Genomic DNA, 16748 nt, shown 5'->3' with positions numbered 1-16748 from the left:
TTGCTCCTTACATTTCCTTCATCTCATTACATCTTGCTCCAACTTAAAAATTAATAAGAAAATTTCATTGAAAATATACAGATTTATTCAAAAAGTAGGATATATACGTTTCATCTCTACAAACAACTGATTTTCGTACGGAATTACAGGGCGTTTCATTATACGTAAAATATTTTTCCGGTAAAAATGAAATAACAATATTTTTTTTAATAAAAGCCTTTTTCCTGACACCCTGTTTCTGTTTTGTCTCTAACCTGAGGCCACCCTATTAAGGACAGAAAAAGAAAATGTCCGAATACAGTTTAACTAAAAATTTTCAAATGGCTCCAAATTCTGTCAATTTTGGCGCAATATTTATAGTTTCATCTTCTTCCGCTCCGGGGCAGCACCCTTTAGTTCTTCACCACCGACACTACGCTTCCGCCCACGCCTAAGAACTGTGGCGGAGTCTGAAATTTTTAAGATCAGAAGATGAAAAACAAAAAACTTTTAAAAATAGGATAAACTATCTTGATTTAAAATTATGATATAAAAATGTAGTTTTATAAATAAAAAAGTTTGATCAACAACTGTTGCAGTGTTGCAGTTATTGGGCAGCGAAACCTACTTCGCTACTTTAATCAGGGGTGTATATTCTAACTAAGAATTGTTTTCATATCCCCCCATTAGATTGAATTTATTTCCCTTTTTGGTAGCGCTATCTTGCGTCTCGAAGAAATGAAAAATTGTGGCGGTGGGGAGGGCTANCCCGACATATTTTCTGATTTATCGGGAACCTTCCTTATTAAAATTTATTTTCTTCCCCTCCCTATTTATATCCAATTTTGATACCCTCCTTCCCTTTCAATAAAGAATATACGCTCCTAGATTAAATGCATTCTTAACAATAATCCACACAGAGAATAGTTCCAACCTTTATTTATGTTAAATGGTTCTGATCTCCTGGTTCTAGGATTGGAGATTATTTCCTTGTTCTCCTTACTAGACCCAGAGCTGGATGGACTGCTGGAACCTGGATAATTCAGGAGTTAATGGGATTTAAATTCTAACACAAAAAATTATCTTGAATTTTTTATCAGGCAATAAAATCTACCTTTGTCATCTGAATCACTGCCGTCAGACCCATTCCTGAGGTCAATATCATCCTTGACCGACCTCAAGAGGTCAGGCCGGAGGTCAAATCGACAATCAGATTTCGTCATCTCAGCTTTCTTTATATCACGCTAAAAATAATCCAATATCAAAAGTTTATATTTGATCATTGGTCTGAACATCGACTGAGATATTTTTTAATCCTCAAAACAAATATTATGCAGTTTATGCAGTTAATTCGGAAACATTGAAAGAATTTGTAAAATGTCGTCTTGACAATTTTTCAATGGGTTTTAACTATTTTACCTTAATCTTACTATTTGTAAAAATAAATATATAGCCATGAAATATGCACTGCATGCAGGGACAGTTTCGAAGAGCTTTAAGTAATTACTCAATAAAAGTAAATATCTGCAGTATATAGATTACAGGTATGGAAAACGACATTTTATAAATTCTTTCGATGTCTCCGAAGTTTTGAGTTAAACTGTATCTATTATTTATATGCAACTATTTATTTTTATTTCACACATATGAATTATAAATATCCCCATTTCCCATACCCGATTTAATCCATATCTATATTTACGCTGCATACTCCTGTCCCCAATACGTGTTATCTAATTTTGCACAGGTTCTACAAATTATCTTTCATCTTGTGCCAAAAACTTAAAAATCGGCACAAGACGACATTGATGGGGATTTTGGTGATTTTGGTATAGTTCCTACCCCTGCTGCTACCGTTCCTGTTCTGCTACAGCTCTTGCTACCGTTTCTGTAACTACAGCAGTTACTACAGCGTTTCCTACCATTTATGTTCCTACTCCTCTAGATTTTGCTCCCGTTTCTGTCCCTTTTTGCTGCTTTTCCCGCATTGCTAAATTAACAATTTACTAACAATTTTTGCAAAGAACTCCCTCTACTGCTACCGAAACAGTTATTGCTACTGGTGATACTGCTAATATTTACCTGTATAGCTGGAGACATAATAACCTCTAAATCAGAATCTTCTGCACTGGAGACAGGACTAAACATAGAAAATTTGGTCGTGAACACTATTAGAAGAGACGATGCTATATCGTTTGCACTAATGTCCGATTGAACTAACGTACTTTTGCACTAAAGTCAGCTGATCAGTAACACTTGTGGCCGCAGCGCCCGGCCCCTTGGCCTGTCCTAGCCGCGGCGCTTGGCCCCCTAGCCTGTCCTAGTCGCAGCGCTCGGCCCAGAAATTTTCTTAACCCAACCTAACCCTCAAATAAAACGTTAGTACGATCAATCATTAGTGCAAACGATACGACACCAAAGACATGCATGCAACAATTCAGAACAGTGTCCAAATTCTAATCGAATCAAATATAAAGTCAAGTTATGTATGAGCTAAAACTTGTAGCATTTCTATCTCGAATATGAGACAAAAAGCCAATAACTTGTAGGTCTTAGTTGAAAAAATCCGCAATTAGGGTTTTTTGAGAAAAGAAAACCAAAATTTGAATAGAAATGTTTAACATGTAGGGATGGGAAGTTTTGATTTTTTAGAAAAACGTCCGTTTTGTTTCGTTGACAATGATAAAAATCTGAAAAATCTAAAACGGTCGTTTTAAAAAAATATCGTTTTTGAATGGGATGAAACTAAGTTATGATTTAAGAAGAAAAAAACGACAAGATCGTTCCGTAAAACAATAGTTTATAAAACTAGAAAAACGATAGTTTTGAAAATGACGTTTTTGAATAAAGGCGACAGTTAAAAATTTAATCTTTTTTGTATTTAAAATATCCTGAAAAAAATTTAATTTTTTTTTTAAAGGATTCCTTCGACTCCAAAAAATTTAAAACCATGAAATTTTTTTTTTTTTTAGAAATATGTGAAGCTTTTTAAAAAATTTAATTTTTTCTTTTTTTTTTGAAAACGATCGTTCTGAAAACTTTAGTTTTATGGAAAGATTAATCTCAAAAGCAAACGTTACCCATCCCTAATAACAAGTATGAGAAAAACAAATTTATCCGGTTTTAGAACAAAATTTTTAATCATTCTTGTTCTTAGGAAAAGCTACTTCAATAATAGGAGTTATGATTGAATAGTAAAAAATTATCACGATTTCAATCTAACGTGGAATATACTCAAGTTTTACGTTAGTACAGTTTAAGTTTGGAAATACCATTTTTTGTTACTTACAAGAGTTTGTGCCCGAGAATATCAAGCTCCTTGAGACCAAACTTGGCTCCGCCTTCTGCCAGGGCGGACACTGCCCCACCCTCAACCAGCGACGTGATCTGGGGTGTGTGAACCTCGTCGGAACTCCATCCGTAGAACTAGAAACATCAGAATTAAATCACAAGAGGCCGAATTTAAAGAATTTGAGCTTCGTACGCGTTTCAAACATGGTTGGTTCTTCTAGTATTCAGTGTTTGAGGTTTGAGCCGGCGCTCAATTGGAACCGGTTTTTGGCGGTTCAGTGACGCCGTTTAAATTCTTTAAATTCGTTCTAAGGACATTTTAATACAAACTTTTTGTTTTCATTTTTAAAAGGTTGCGAGATAACGAAATAAAGAGGAGGCCCTAACAGTATTTATACTACAAAAAAATGAAGAAAAAAATATATACAAAAAAGGTTTATAAAAGAAAGAAAAGAAAAAACAAAAAATAAAGAAATTAAAAAAATATCCACAAAAAGAATGATCAAATTCACAGAAAAAATTTTAAAAAGCAGCCTTAAAAATCGTTAGGCCGGAATAAAGATGGGTTCCTTGGAGACATCACAACATAAACCGCACTTCACTTGATTTAAACCAATTCTAAAACGTTGACCCCTAACACAAATAAGAAGGTTGAGGAAGGAAAAATAAATAAATTGAATCATGACCGGATGTATGAAAGGATATGTAAGCGCAGGTGTGGACATCACCCTCCTCCCTTGAGGAGATAATTACTCGCACACTATTCTAGGCAAGGTTAGGTTAAGATAAATAGATTGTCACTAATATGGTTTAATAATTACCTCTCCCTGTTCTGAAGCAAAGGTTCTCTTTGTGTTCATCATAGTTTGGAGGACAGCCTTCATCTCAGCCTCGGTAGCCTCCAGCTCCGCGTCAAGATTATCCTTTATCAAGTCCTTAGACGGTTCGTCTATCATGGACGAATCACCGTTCATTTTGGATCGGCGAGAAGGCCGTGTGGGTTTAGATTTTGTAGGATTAACCGCCGAATTAACGGCGGGGATTGGTTTATCGTCGGAACGAGGTTCACTCGGCGTAGAGGTTATGTTTACTAAAGGTTTAACACGAGCAATTAATGGTTTAGTGTTCTCTTTCACAGGTTTAACAGCCTCGGTAGGTTCACTAACTTCACTCTCGGGTTTAATGGCCTCCGGTATGGATTTTGCCTCCTCGACTGTTAATGCTGTCGGAGGTTGTGAATCGGAGGTGATCTCTGATCGTTCTACACCAGCGCTCTTCAGATAAGCCTAGAATTCATTTTAAAAAAATTTTGATAGAAATAAAATAAAATATCTAACATGAATAAATTCAAGATGCTAACTAAATCATAAATGTTGTGACAATGTTAACTTTTTTTTAGGAAATAAAAAAAAAAAGTATTGATCACCTTTATTCTCTCCTTGCTACTCTTCACCCTACCCTCATCCTTTCCCAACTCTTGAGAGGCCACGGAGCTGTTGAGGTCATCCTTCGAGCTCCCAATGTCGTCCTTCGAGGTCATGAGGTCAACCTTGGAGGCTGACACATCTAGTTCCCCTGTGACTGAGTACTCTGCACTTGAGTATCGATTATTTGCTCGTCTAGCTCGCTTCCCTCCTAGTTACAAGGTTGGATCAAAATCAAATTTAAAAGCTTTTTACTAATATGTAAATATTTTCTTGAAAACCCAGGGTTGAATATTTTTACGAATTACTGTTGAAGATATGGAAACCAATATAGGAACAACGGAAGACGTGGACTAAAATTTAATTGTGACATTCATAAATACAAAAATTTCAAGTTCAATTTAAAGATAAAAAGTTTTTAAAGTAAATTTGAACATTTATACAGATATTTTAAGATTTATTAAGATGAAAATAAAGTAGGGTATTAAAAAAATAAGTCTAATTAACAACAAGAAGTAGGGAGAAATTGGAATTTTAAAGCTGTCAAATCCCGTTTAAATGAATAAATACCTGAGTCCCCTAACCCTGAGAAAAAGGTTGAAAATGGATCGTTCTTTAATTCTCTTTCTGCCTTCGTCTTCTTGTCTGATACAGGTAGGGGAACCCATTCAACCACAATATCATAGTTTCCACCACGTTTCTTGGCTGAACATAAACATACTTATTAATTACAGCACGTTTCTTAGCTGAATATTAACACATTTATTAATTACAGCACGTTTCTGAGTTGAATATTAACACATTAATAATTCAAGCACGTTTCTGAGTTGAATATTAACACATTAATAATTCAAGCACGTTTCTGAGTTTAATATGAACACATTTATTAATTACGGAACGTTTCTGAGCTGAATATTGACACATTTATTAATTACGGCACGTTTCTGAGCTGAATATTAACACATTAATAATTCAAGCACGTTTCTGAGTTGAATATTAGCACATTAATAATTCAAGCACGTTTCTTAGCTGAACATTAACATTTTTATAACTTCAAGTACGTTTCTTAGCTAAACATTTACATATGTACTGTTAATGTACAATGTACAGTAACATACAAATTCCACCAACTTTCTTAGCTGAACATTACCAATCGTAAATATTAAATCAAACATGTTTCTTAGCTGAACAATTCAGAGTTTCAGCACGTTTCAGTTAAAGGTTCTTTCACCGTTCTTAGCTTAACATTACAATGTCAATTGAAGGTGCTAACACGTTTTTACTTTTAATTGATCAATAGTCAATCAAAATTAGTTTATTAGTTTTTATCGATTATGGATGTGTGATCCCAGTTTGAGGTTAAGTGGTCCAATCAATCAATCAACCAATCAATCAACCAATCAATCACAAATCGGTCAACTACAATTAGATACAAGTCCATTTAACAAGCTTACTAGCGGTCAAACCGGACCAACCTAACATAACCCCATACAACTCAAAGCCCGTTCTTTCCATCGTGTATTTAAAGTACGTTAGGGGACGATATGTTGGCCGCTAGATGTCTCATGCTAAATTCTTATCTGATCGATAAATATTTCTCCGCACATTTGACAACTAATATAGGAGACGTCAAGTTGTCGACCTATGTAGTTTATGGAAGGAAAGGTGAGCACAACCTAACGCGACCCATTCTATGCTCAGTGCATTCTCACCTTTCTTCTGATTCTTTGTAAGATATTCCTCAAGTTCCTGAGTAGAGGGTAGTTCAAGCTCATCGGGTTTTAATCTGTACAACACACATATATTAAAATAACTAGCTGAAATGCCCTGCGTTGCCCGTGGATTCTCAAAAACTGTCCGAGTCTTGGCAGAAACAGAAAATTGTAGGGAAGTTCCCTCAGGAGATTATTTGACCTTTTGAGAATGGAATCTGACATTTTATGACGAAACTTAAGGCATAAAGGGAAGGGGCTTTTTTGTATGTTTTAGTGACCCCACATTCACATAGGTACCCTTTAATACTTACTTAGCTCCGACAATATAAGGATGTAACCAGGCTGGTATAGGGTGGAGTATCCTAGCCCCGCCTCCAAGCTGCTCCAGCTTATCCAGGAGTCCAGCAGTATCACAGGTTGCAGGTAGGTCAACCTACAAACAGAACATTATTCATCAAAGGTGTAATATTTTCTTAAAAGGGAGGGGGAAATAAAACCACCATCTAACAGATGAAAACACCATACTTATCATCAGTCATAATACATGTCCCCAAAAATTAAGATTAAAAAAAAAAACTTCGCTCGAATTACTTAAATTATCATATAAAACCTAGGAGTTCAGATCTTACAGTGAACCTGGCGAAAAAAATGCCAAAATGATATTCTTAAAGCAATATGATTTACCTCAACTGTACGTGAAGATGGGATGTGTTTGTTTATCTCTTCCTCAGATACAGAACTGAAAATATTAACTTTTACCAACTTACAAAAAATATCCATAAATGCAAAAAATCTGCGAAAATTCAACCGAAACTAAACATTATTATATAGTTTGATCTAATCATTAGCAGAACATATAAACTGATCAACAAGAAACCTAATGTTTTAGCAAATCAACCAGAAATATCACCAACACTATAAATCTTACATTTCATCAGCAAAACCACAAATAAATAACTATCAATTAATAAAACAGGGGGTTGAAGCTCCTTGCTATATAATAGTTTATCAACCATAAACCCTTAAAGATCTATTTTCATCCTCACCAACACACATAAATCAATATATCAACTAACAGTTGTTAAACCATCTAATCAAATTAGAACTGAAAACAATTATTTTATTTTTAAATTCTTTAATTATTTTAAACCTGACTGGCAGATTCTCCTCGTCTTCAAGAACCAGGTCGAGACTATCCTTCATCCTTTGAATGGTCTGAACATCATCTTCCTCAAATCCGAAAAATTGATCCGCTGTCGGTATGCGATTCTCCGCAAACGGCGATACTGCGGACATTTGCGCGGTTTTAGGTTTAGCCAAGGGTGCAGCTTTAGCTGAGGGTGTAGTTTTACTTGCTGGAGTAGAGCGAGGTTTAGGTTCAGGTGTTGATACTTTCTGTAAAGGTTGAACCCTAGCAACACGACGGGGGGTCCGTTCCTCTGTACTCTCCTCGGAGCACATTTCATCCTTGACAACAGGAGATATTGGTCTGCTAAGCTCAGGCTCAGCAGATACACCGGAGACAGGAGCAGGAGACTTGGGAGTTGTACTTTTAGACTTGACAGGTTTGGATCCGACTGCTGATGAGCTTTTAGGAGAGTTGGCGATTGGAGAACTAGATACTTTGGGAGAGAGAGGTTTAGCATCAGCTCTAGGTTTAGGACTAGAAGGTAGAGGACTAGTTGTAGGAATATCTGGAGACAGAGTTTCAACATGATCAACATTAACCTCAAAATCTGAATCTGAGTCGGAGGAGGTATCCTTGTACTTGTTAAATTCAGAGTTAGTGAGACGATTGATGTTAACCTTTACGCCGCGAGTTTTCATTCCAGACTTTTTGCTGGCGGATTCAGTCGTTTTGTTTTCCTTAGCGGATTTCTGCTCGTCTTCAGGGATATCGTTGAAAACTGAATCTGAATCTGACTGAATCTTAGGAGCCGATTTAGCAACCGGAGTGGGTTCTGACTTTTCTTCTTTTCTTAACTCTTTCTTGACAAGTTTGCTATCACCGGACTTGTCCGTTTTTAAATCTTTGGAAACTTTTCTTGCTGGCGTTTTATGAGTAGAAGTAGAGTTAGATTCCTTTCTTGCTTCCTTGGCCTTGTTTAAAGTTTCCTTTGGCGGAGAAACAATCATAACTTCATCATCGTCTGAACTTTCTAGTTTTTCAACCTTCTTCCTCTTCTCTGGCTTGACCCTCTCCTCCTCCTCCTCCTCGCTATCGCTGAGAACAATCTCCTTCCTCTTCTTGTTCTTTTTCTTGTTCATTAGTTCGTCCAATTCACTGATAATCTTCTTTCCACCAGCTTTCTCTTCCATGGTTTTAAGAAGAAGATTGCGGATTTCGTCAACCCCGAGACAGCTTAGTTGATCCTTGACCTTGCTTAAATCATCTTTTCTCTTCTCCTTCTTCAAATCTTTTTCTTCTTTCTTGACTTCCTTTTGTTTCTTCTTTTCTTTCTCTTCTCGTTGTCTCATCTCCGCTAATCTCTTTCGGGATTCTTCGTAATAACTGTCTCGTTCTTTCTGTTTGTTAATCTCTGATTTTTTATCTTCTTCTGACTCTCGTCTACTCTTACTCTTCTCCCTTTCTTTCAGCCTCTCCTTCTCTTTATTTCTCTCTTTCTCGCGCTCTTTATCTTTGGATCTGTCCTTGTTATAATCTTTGCTTTTATCTCGGCTTCGATCTTTCTCTCTTTTTTCAGTTGAGGACTTTCGAGATTTCGAATCATGCTTCGACGAATCCCGACTTTTTCTGTCATCTCTAGTATCCCTCGAGTCGGAGCTTCCCCGCCTATCTTGAACTTTTCCGGGTTTAACAAACTCATTCTTAGATTTAGAACGCTCCGGGTCCTGTCTCATTGCAGCTTCCTTTATGGAGTTGTGAAGCTTTTTAGCGTAATCATTAGGTTTAGATCTTGCCTTGGATCCGTTTAGAAGAGGAGAGTTGGTTCCGGACCCAGGGGTTGAACCGCTCATCATTGGAGGTCGATAGGGAAGGTGGGGAGTGGCAGGTTTCTTAGTGGTACTGAATATATCAAGATCCTGATATTTATCCGACTTGAGTTTATCCTTACTCTTCACCTTCTGCTCAACCTTGGCTAGTTTAGCCTGCTGCTGCTCTTTAATTTTATCACTCTTCTTTTCCAGCTTATCCTTCTTCTCCTTGGAGATCACTTTCCCCAGGTTTACAGGAGTAGAGAGGTTGGATCTATCTGGAGTTGACACTTCCTTAGGAGAGGGAGGTTTCCAGTACTCGGAGCGAGCAGCGGAGAAGGCAGATGGAGGACTGGGTGGGGAGGAGGAGTAAGGTTCAGGTGGAGTTGTTGGACCCTTCCTACTTCTGTCAGGACTAGGAGTACGGCTCTCAGGTTCTTCAGGATTAGGAGAAAATGCTGGCTCAGGAGTTCTGGGTCCCTTCTGAGGACCAGAGGGAGTTGGTGCGTTAAATAAGGTTTTCATTTGCTCTGATGTGTTAAATGAAGGTTCGGCAGACTCTGAGATGTTGGTTGATGGAAGAGGAAGGGATTTGAGTGTCTGGAGTTGGTTTACAGAGGATAGATTTTGTGCATGGGGCTCCTGGATAGTACTAGTAGAATCTGCAGGTGGAAGGGGAGGTGAAGAATCCTCAGTGGATTTCATTAGTTCAGATTCATCCTTCGGAGAAGGTGGGTTTGGAGATTTCATTTCTTGACCAGGAGATTTTGCGTCTTGATCGGGAGATTTTGCTTCTTGATCGGGAGATCTTTCTCCTTGTTCAGGGGATCCATCTCCCTGCCCAGGTGATTGATCCCCTTGACCGGGGGATTCTTCTCCTTGACTAGGGGAATTATCCGGTTTTGGGGATTTCTCTTGCTCTGGTGAGGTTGGGGAATCCGCGGTTGGAATCTCATCTTCACTCTCTATTTCTCCTAATTAAATAAGAGTTTTACGGTAAATACCCATTGACACTAACCCCCCCCCCCCCACCCCTTTATTTCGGCAATATGGTTTTAGTTAATTTTGTTTGGGGTTTATTATTTCATTTTTTTCCGTTTAAAAATAGCAGGAGTTAAACGAAAAACAAGCAAGAAGTAGTTGGGCTACTGAAACTAATTTTAACCACTGCTTTTGAACTTGAACCGAAGAGGTGGTTTAAATACAATATTTTTGAGAAAGAAGATACAAAGTAAAATAAAGATTTTTTCGAGACTTGAAGTGAAGGGGGTGTACTTTTGTACCTTCAGAATCTGAATCTTCTTCTGGAGATAGTTTGAAGTCTCCCTCTAGTTTAGCCATTAACTCGGCCTTTAATCTTTCAAGCTGATCTAGATCTGAGTCACTTCCAGTACCTGAAATATATATATATTAACTGAGAAAGTCTTTCTAGCTCAAAAGACTAACAATAAAACATTTTAAAGATGAATAGAAAAATACCAAAGAATTCTGAAACTCTTGCTAAACTTTTTTACAGATACATATTCCTGCTTGGTGGGGTTATTTTTGATGTTTTTAAAATATAAATTTCTATACTTGCCATTAATTATTCACAGGGTGGCCAAAACTTTTTTGAAAAAATCCGTACATTTTAGAACAAATCCGTACAATCTGTACATTTTTTGGGAAAAAATCCGTACAATCCGTACATTTTTATTTGACAAAATCAGTACATTTTTTTTTGAAAAATCCGTACAATCCGTACAATTTTTTATGGAAGAAATCTGTACAACCGTACATTTAAAAAAATGTAACCATTTTTGAAAAAAACCGCATCAAAATTCAATTGTTCATGTGTGAGGGTTTAAACTTCTTCAGCAGGAGAAGTCATTACATTGCTTTTTGTTCTTTCTGTGAAAAAGTACCTAATACATATTTTTACAAGTAAATTAGGATGATAATGAGAGGCGAAACAAGTAAATTAGGATGAGAATTAGAGGAGAAACAAGTAAATTAGGATGAGAATGAGAGTAGAAACAGGATAAATACACATTTAAAATCTAAAAATCTATAATTATGCCATTTAGTCCTTTACTTCTCTCCATTTGGATGGTTTTGTTTGATTATGCTTTCTAGAAAACTCATTATATAGCAAAAATCAATGTTCTCGAAAAACTATGAATGAATTTTAATTGTCAATTGAAACAACCAATATTGAACCTAATATTATTTAGAATGCCGAAAACAAGTTAACCAACTTCTTTTTGACAAGATCTTCTTGAAAATCTTCGTGCAAATTTGCTGAAATGACTCAAAAAGGGGGGGGGGAATTGTGTATTTCCTGGCTAAAATTCTGTACAATCCTTATAATTTGAAAAAAATCGTACAATCCTTATAATTTTAGGGCTAAAAAAATAAAATCCGTACAATCCGTACATTTTGGCCACCCTGTATTCATTGAAAATGTGAAAAAATACTAAAACCTAACCTTAATTGATTTTCGGATTACAAATGTACTCTTAATTTTTTTTTGAGTACATTTTTATCTAAAATAATATCGTGAGGTTTCTTGAAAAATTAACTTTATAATTGATAAATATTATACCTGCTTGAGAGGAGACGGGTCTAGCTCCTGCCTCATGTTCTGCTGAAGTCCCTGGCGGAGTAGTTCCAGGCGGCGGAGAGGTATTAGGAGAGGCAGAAACGTCGGGTAGTGGTATATTTTCTGGAGGACTGGACGGGTATCTGTGAGGAGGGGAAACGTCTGTTATTTCTGTATCTGATATGGAAGACATACTGGCGTCTCCTCCACTCTCCGACTCGCCGGGCGGAGGGGGGAAAGGGGCTGCAGCCCTCAATCCAGTCCCTGGTGGTGGCGGAGTAACAATGAGATTTGTCTCTGGGAGCGGGGGTGTGAAATGATCCACAACAGTTGATTTCCTGGGTGGCGGAGTGTAGCTCTCTAAAGGTGGCGGAGTATGAGGGGATGGCGGGCCTCCGGCAGGTAGTTCTACCTGCAGCTCAACCTCCATCTCCTCCCCAGGGGGCAGAGGCTGTGAACTATGCTGAGGTAAGGGTGGAGTAGTGGTGGGGGTCAGTGGGGATATAGTTCCAGAGCCAGAATGAGATTCTTCTCTCCCAGGGGTTATCGGGGATATTTGACCTAAACAAAGTTAATTTCAAAAATTGCTGTTGCCCTAAATTCAATAAAAAATAAAGACGCATTGGCATTTATAGAACCACAGACACCCCCCCCCCCCCCTAGCCGTATATAATATTTTAAATTAGGTAAAAAGAATCAAAGATTAATGAAAGGGGGGGGGGAGGGTGACTTTATAGTTGTTCATCTCTCTTAAATATAAATGTCTGCATTGATAGAAACCAGCGTTAAAGCTTACCAGTAGTAATGTTTTTATTCTAACTAAATGTTTACTGTTTATAGAGACATTTGTAGTATAAATCAAAACAAGGAAAAAGTTCAGGATAACTCCCCCCCCCGTCTTTCGACATTCGACAAAATCATACCTGCCAGTCCGGGACCAGAGTCATTAGAATCCTCCCCTTCAGCCTCTCCAGCAACACTATTATTATCTCCGTTCCCTTGATGGTGGCCGTTCTCCTTCACATCAGCCATATCCACATCCTGGAAAGAAACTATCATTGATGGACACTACACAATACAGTTTGAAGAGTTATACCCCCCCGGGAGGAAGAGCCGGGGGATAATAAGATTTGGCATATGACAGTTGTCTCTCCTTTCTCATATTTTCCTAAATTATTTTTGGCGAAGGGTGAGATATCATAAAAAATATCTATCCCTAAAGATCTTTTTTTATAAAGAATGAGAATTTTTTAATTAACAAACTTTGCTTTGGGAATTTAGGAATTTTATTTATTTCAAAATCCCAATGAGAAACTTCAAAATATAAGCCTTAAACTGTCGATTTAGAGCTTCTTATAAAAAAAATAGATATTTGTTCTTGTGCCATTGGAAAAAAATGCAAAAATTTTTCATTCTTTTTAATATTTTATACCCACAAGATTATTTATTTTCACCAAAGAAATACACAAATTTCCCCCCTTTTAGTGATAGCTTTCCATAAATAAAATTTATAACAACTAAAAATTAATCATTTCCCAAATTCCACAAAAAACATCCCTAACCTTTTTTAAGAGTATAACTTTCTAGCATAACAGAAAAAAGAAGATATTATCAGAGGAGGGATTATAAACCCAAAAACAAATAGGATCCCTTCCTGCTATTAATGGGCCAGTCACATTATGCGAGAAATACGCGACTAATTAGCATACAAATCTAAACCAAGTTTTTAATTCACAAAAAAATGGCGTATCAGAGGAAAGTCATGAGTTATTAATAAAAAAGTTACTGTTTATCATTATTATTATTGTTATAATATCTGTACCTCTGTCTCCACCACCTCTTCTTCTTCTTCTTCTAAAGAAGAACCACAATATTTCTCTATCATACTCTCAATCTAAATCATAAATGTTTGATATACAAAAATAGTCATCAAACCAAGAAATAATGAAATTATTTATCCTAAGCCCAAATCAGAAGAACAAAAATAACTAATACTACATTAAAATAATTTACAGACTAAGAAAAAGCTATAAAAAGTTTGAATTTCCTTCCCTTGCATAAAATTAAAGGTTTATTAACCCTTAAATTGTCACACAGATGTTATGTACATGGTACATAGCAGCATGAAATCCAAGTATTTAGACTATTATGATAACTTGATTGTAATTATGAGATACAGAGTTAAATATGCTGGCTATATGATATTTAAAGAAAATTGATTTTCCAGAGCCCAAAACTTAAAACAGGGTATCGTAATGAAAACCAGTTTTAAAACCCGGGTTTCGCGAATGGGGTTAGGCAGTTTTGAGGATATCAATATTTTTTGTTGTGAAATATCATTTTATTTATTTTCTTCATATTCTCCACTTTTTAAATCTTTTAAATCAAAATCTACAATAATGCTTAGACCCCATAAAAAAAAACTCGAGAGTTTAGTTCAACGATACTCTTTTAAATTTCGGGCTCTGTAGTACAGTTTCACACTTATTATTTCAAAGACCGAATATTGGAGACGCGGTTCAAACATGGTTGATTCCACTTGAATTTGTAGTCAATGTTTCGAGATTTGAGCCGGCACTCAATTGGAACCGGTTTCTGACGGCTCAGCAAAACGGTTTAAATTCGGCCTCAGATTATGGGAAAAAATGGAATCTTTATTGAACACAAATTGCTAAAATTGCTTAACTCAACAAACTTTAAGAGTGTGTTTTATTCAAAATGTGGGTGGGAGGGATGATTTAGACAGAATACCTCGTGTCCAAACGTTTGTTTAAGTTTAGGATCAACTATCTGGTCGACAATACGCTCGATAAGAACTCCTTTTCCGGTTACGTCCTAAAAAAGTGAAAAATGAAGAATTATTTCCGGTCAAGCATTCAATTTACAAAAAGTCTTAGTTTACTGGTGTTGCGGTCCTCAACATGCATAATCTGACGTAAAGTTACGTTTTTGAATTCACATTTTTTTCTGTGATAAAAAATCAAGTAAAAAATAAATGGGATACAAGTGACAGTACGAGTTTTCACAGGGGTTCTAAAAGTAAGATTTAAAGAGAAACTTGTTACTTCAAATCTATTATTGGTTTCACAAATTACATTTTTAATTTATGTTAAAAAACCCAATGTTATTGTTTACTAATATTACAAAAAGAGCATGATTAGGTTATGATAAATACCATTACGTCATCAAAATCTTAACTACACTACATCCTCTATTCCATTCAGATGTCGGATGATAAAAAAGTACCTGTATATCCTTCCTGAGCTGGTTCCTAAGTTGGTTCTTGTTCAACCCCGGGGACCACTTGTTCTTCCCAATGAAGGACTTCAAGGTCCCTTCAACTCGGGATTTCAGATTCTGGTACGCCGGCTGTCAAATAAAAACAAGTTATACTGCTGTAAGAAAATTGATATTTTTCATTTGTATTATTATTCTATAAATCTTTATCAGGTCTAATGTCAGACAAAAATATCAATGATGATCACAACTAAGTGCAATAGATTAAAAATTATTTAGTTCAGATTAAGAAGGGTTTCACTTTATAATATAATTTAAAGACGCATGACTTAATGAGTTTGATATTACAATTCTTATCGGCATAAGACTCTTCTCAAAAAGAAGAGTAGAATTTTTTTTCTTAGTTTCAATTGTGGTTTACTACACATGCGACTTGCGAATTACTGGGGATTTTCTTTCATAGCACAAAACTGACATTTTTCCTACCACCGTGACGCTTCGAAATTATCTTTTTGATATTATTATCATCATAGAAATCTACATTTGGTTCTAAGAGATATAGACAAAGATATTAAACAGCAAATAATCACTAGGCTACGCATAACATAAAATTATTTAGACATCAAAAGCGGTGGCTAAAAATCGGTCTATTTGAAATTGAAGTTAAACGCTTTGGTAATTTCCTAGAGAACGATTTTTGGACTCCCCCCCTCCTATCAATTTTGTACATGGATCTTAAATGTAAGACATGTGGCCGCAGCGCTCGGTCCAGAAGTGTCTTAGCCTAACCTAACCCTAAATAAATACTAATTTAATGTTGGAAAAAGTGGTCATGTACAAAATTGATATGAATTTCAAAACTTCCTAAAGGGTTTGATATTGTGGGAACGAAAAGATTTTTCAAGAAAATATAGATATCTGCCAATCAAAGTATTCTTTCATTAAAAACCTCTTATTTTCCCATCATCAAACTATTTACTGATAAAATCAGTCTCCCCCNGTCCAAAAATCGTATACTAGGAAAGACCCCAGACCCAAAAGTTTGATTATATTATCATGGTTGCGTCGATCAAGTTAAAAAACAAAAGATTAATTTTTAGGAAACACTAATTTGCAAATCCTCTGAAAAATTACAAATTTGAGAATTTACCAACCTTGGTGTCAACATCAGCCAAGCAATCCTTTCGAAATTGATCAAAAATTCCTTGAGCTTTGAGCTCATTTACCAACATGTTCTCCAAGTTAGGATCATTAATATCCAATTTATCGACCTCCTGGGGATTGGCCCCCTCCATCTTGTCAATCCAATTTAATCCTCGTCTCACAAAAATCACATACAAATAACTGTCTGCGTTTAGAAAACTCGCAATATCCTAAAAATCCGCAATCTTATAATTTAACTGCGTTTGGCGGCGTTTGTTGCCACTGCGTGGTGTTACTGTGTGAACATGTGGCGGCGCCAGGCGGAGGATTTCCAAACTATCGTCATGCTTTTTGTAATAATATTCTTTACATATTTTTCAAATTACATCTTCAAATTTTTTTAGAACATGCTAAAAAAGAAAAAAAGAAACTCTCAATGTC

The 16748-nt window shown here is 36.2% G+C and overlaps 1 protein-coding gene across 1 annotated transcript; it reads right to left on the bottom strand.

Moving 5' to 3' along the window:
• Nucleotides 1-62: 62 nt before the first annotated feature.
• LOC111700913 (serine/arginine repetitive matrix protein 2) lies at nt 63-16641 on the bottom strand. Its single transcript, XM_023471991.1, has 19 exons — nt 16319-16641; nt 15174-15296; nt 14679-14762; nt 13750-13821; nt 12851-12968; nt 11931-12488; nt 10630-10740; nt 7560-10320; nt 7094-7148; nt 6721-6842; nt 6407-6480; nt 5265-5399; nt 4697-4905; nt 4092-4556; nt 3269-3405; nt 2062-2119; nt 1094-1223; nt 914-1012; nt 63-449 (listed from the first exon to the last, which is right to left on the bottom strand). Exons 1-19 carry the CDS (start codon nt 16457-16459, stop codon nt 355-357), a joined length of 5547 nt encoding a protein of 1848 aa, XP_023327759.1. The 5' UTR covers nt 16460-16641; the 3' UTR covers nt 63-354.
• Nucleotides 16642-16748: the final 107 nt, after the last annotated feature.

The sequence above is a fragment of the Eurytemora carolleeae genome, unplaced genomic scaffold (genome assembly GCF_000591075.1).
Source record: "Eurytemora carolleeae unplaced genomic scaffold, Eaff_2.0 scaffold286, whole genome shotgun sequence".
Classification (NCBI taxonomy): domain Eukaryota; kingdom Metazoa; phylum Arthropoda; class Copepoda; order Calanoida; family Temoridae; genus Eurytemora; species Eurytemora carolleeae.
Note: the sequence above shows the minus strand (reverse complement) of the source record. Positions and strands in the feature narration are given on the sequence as shown.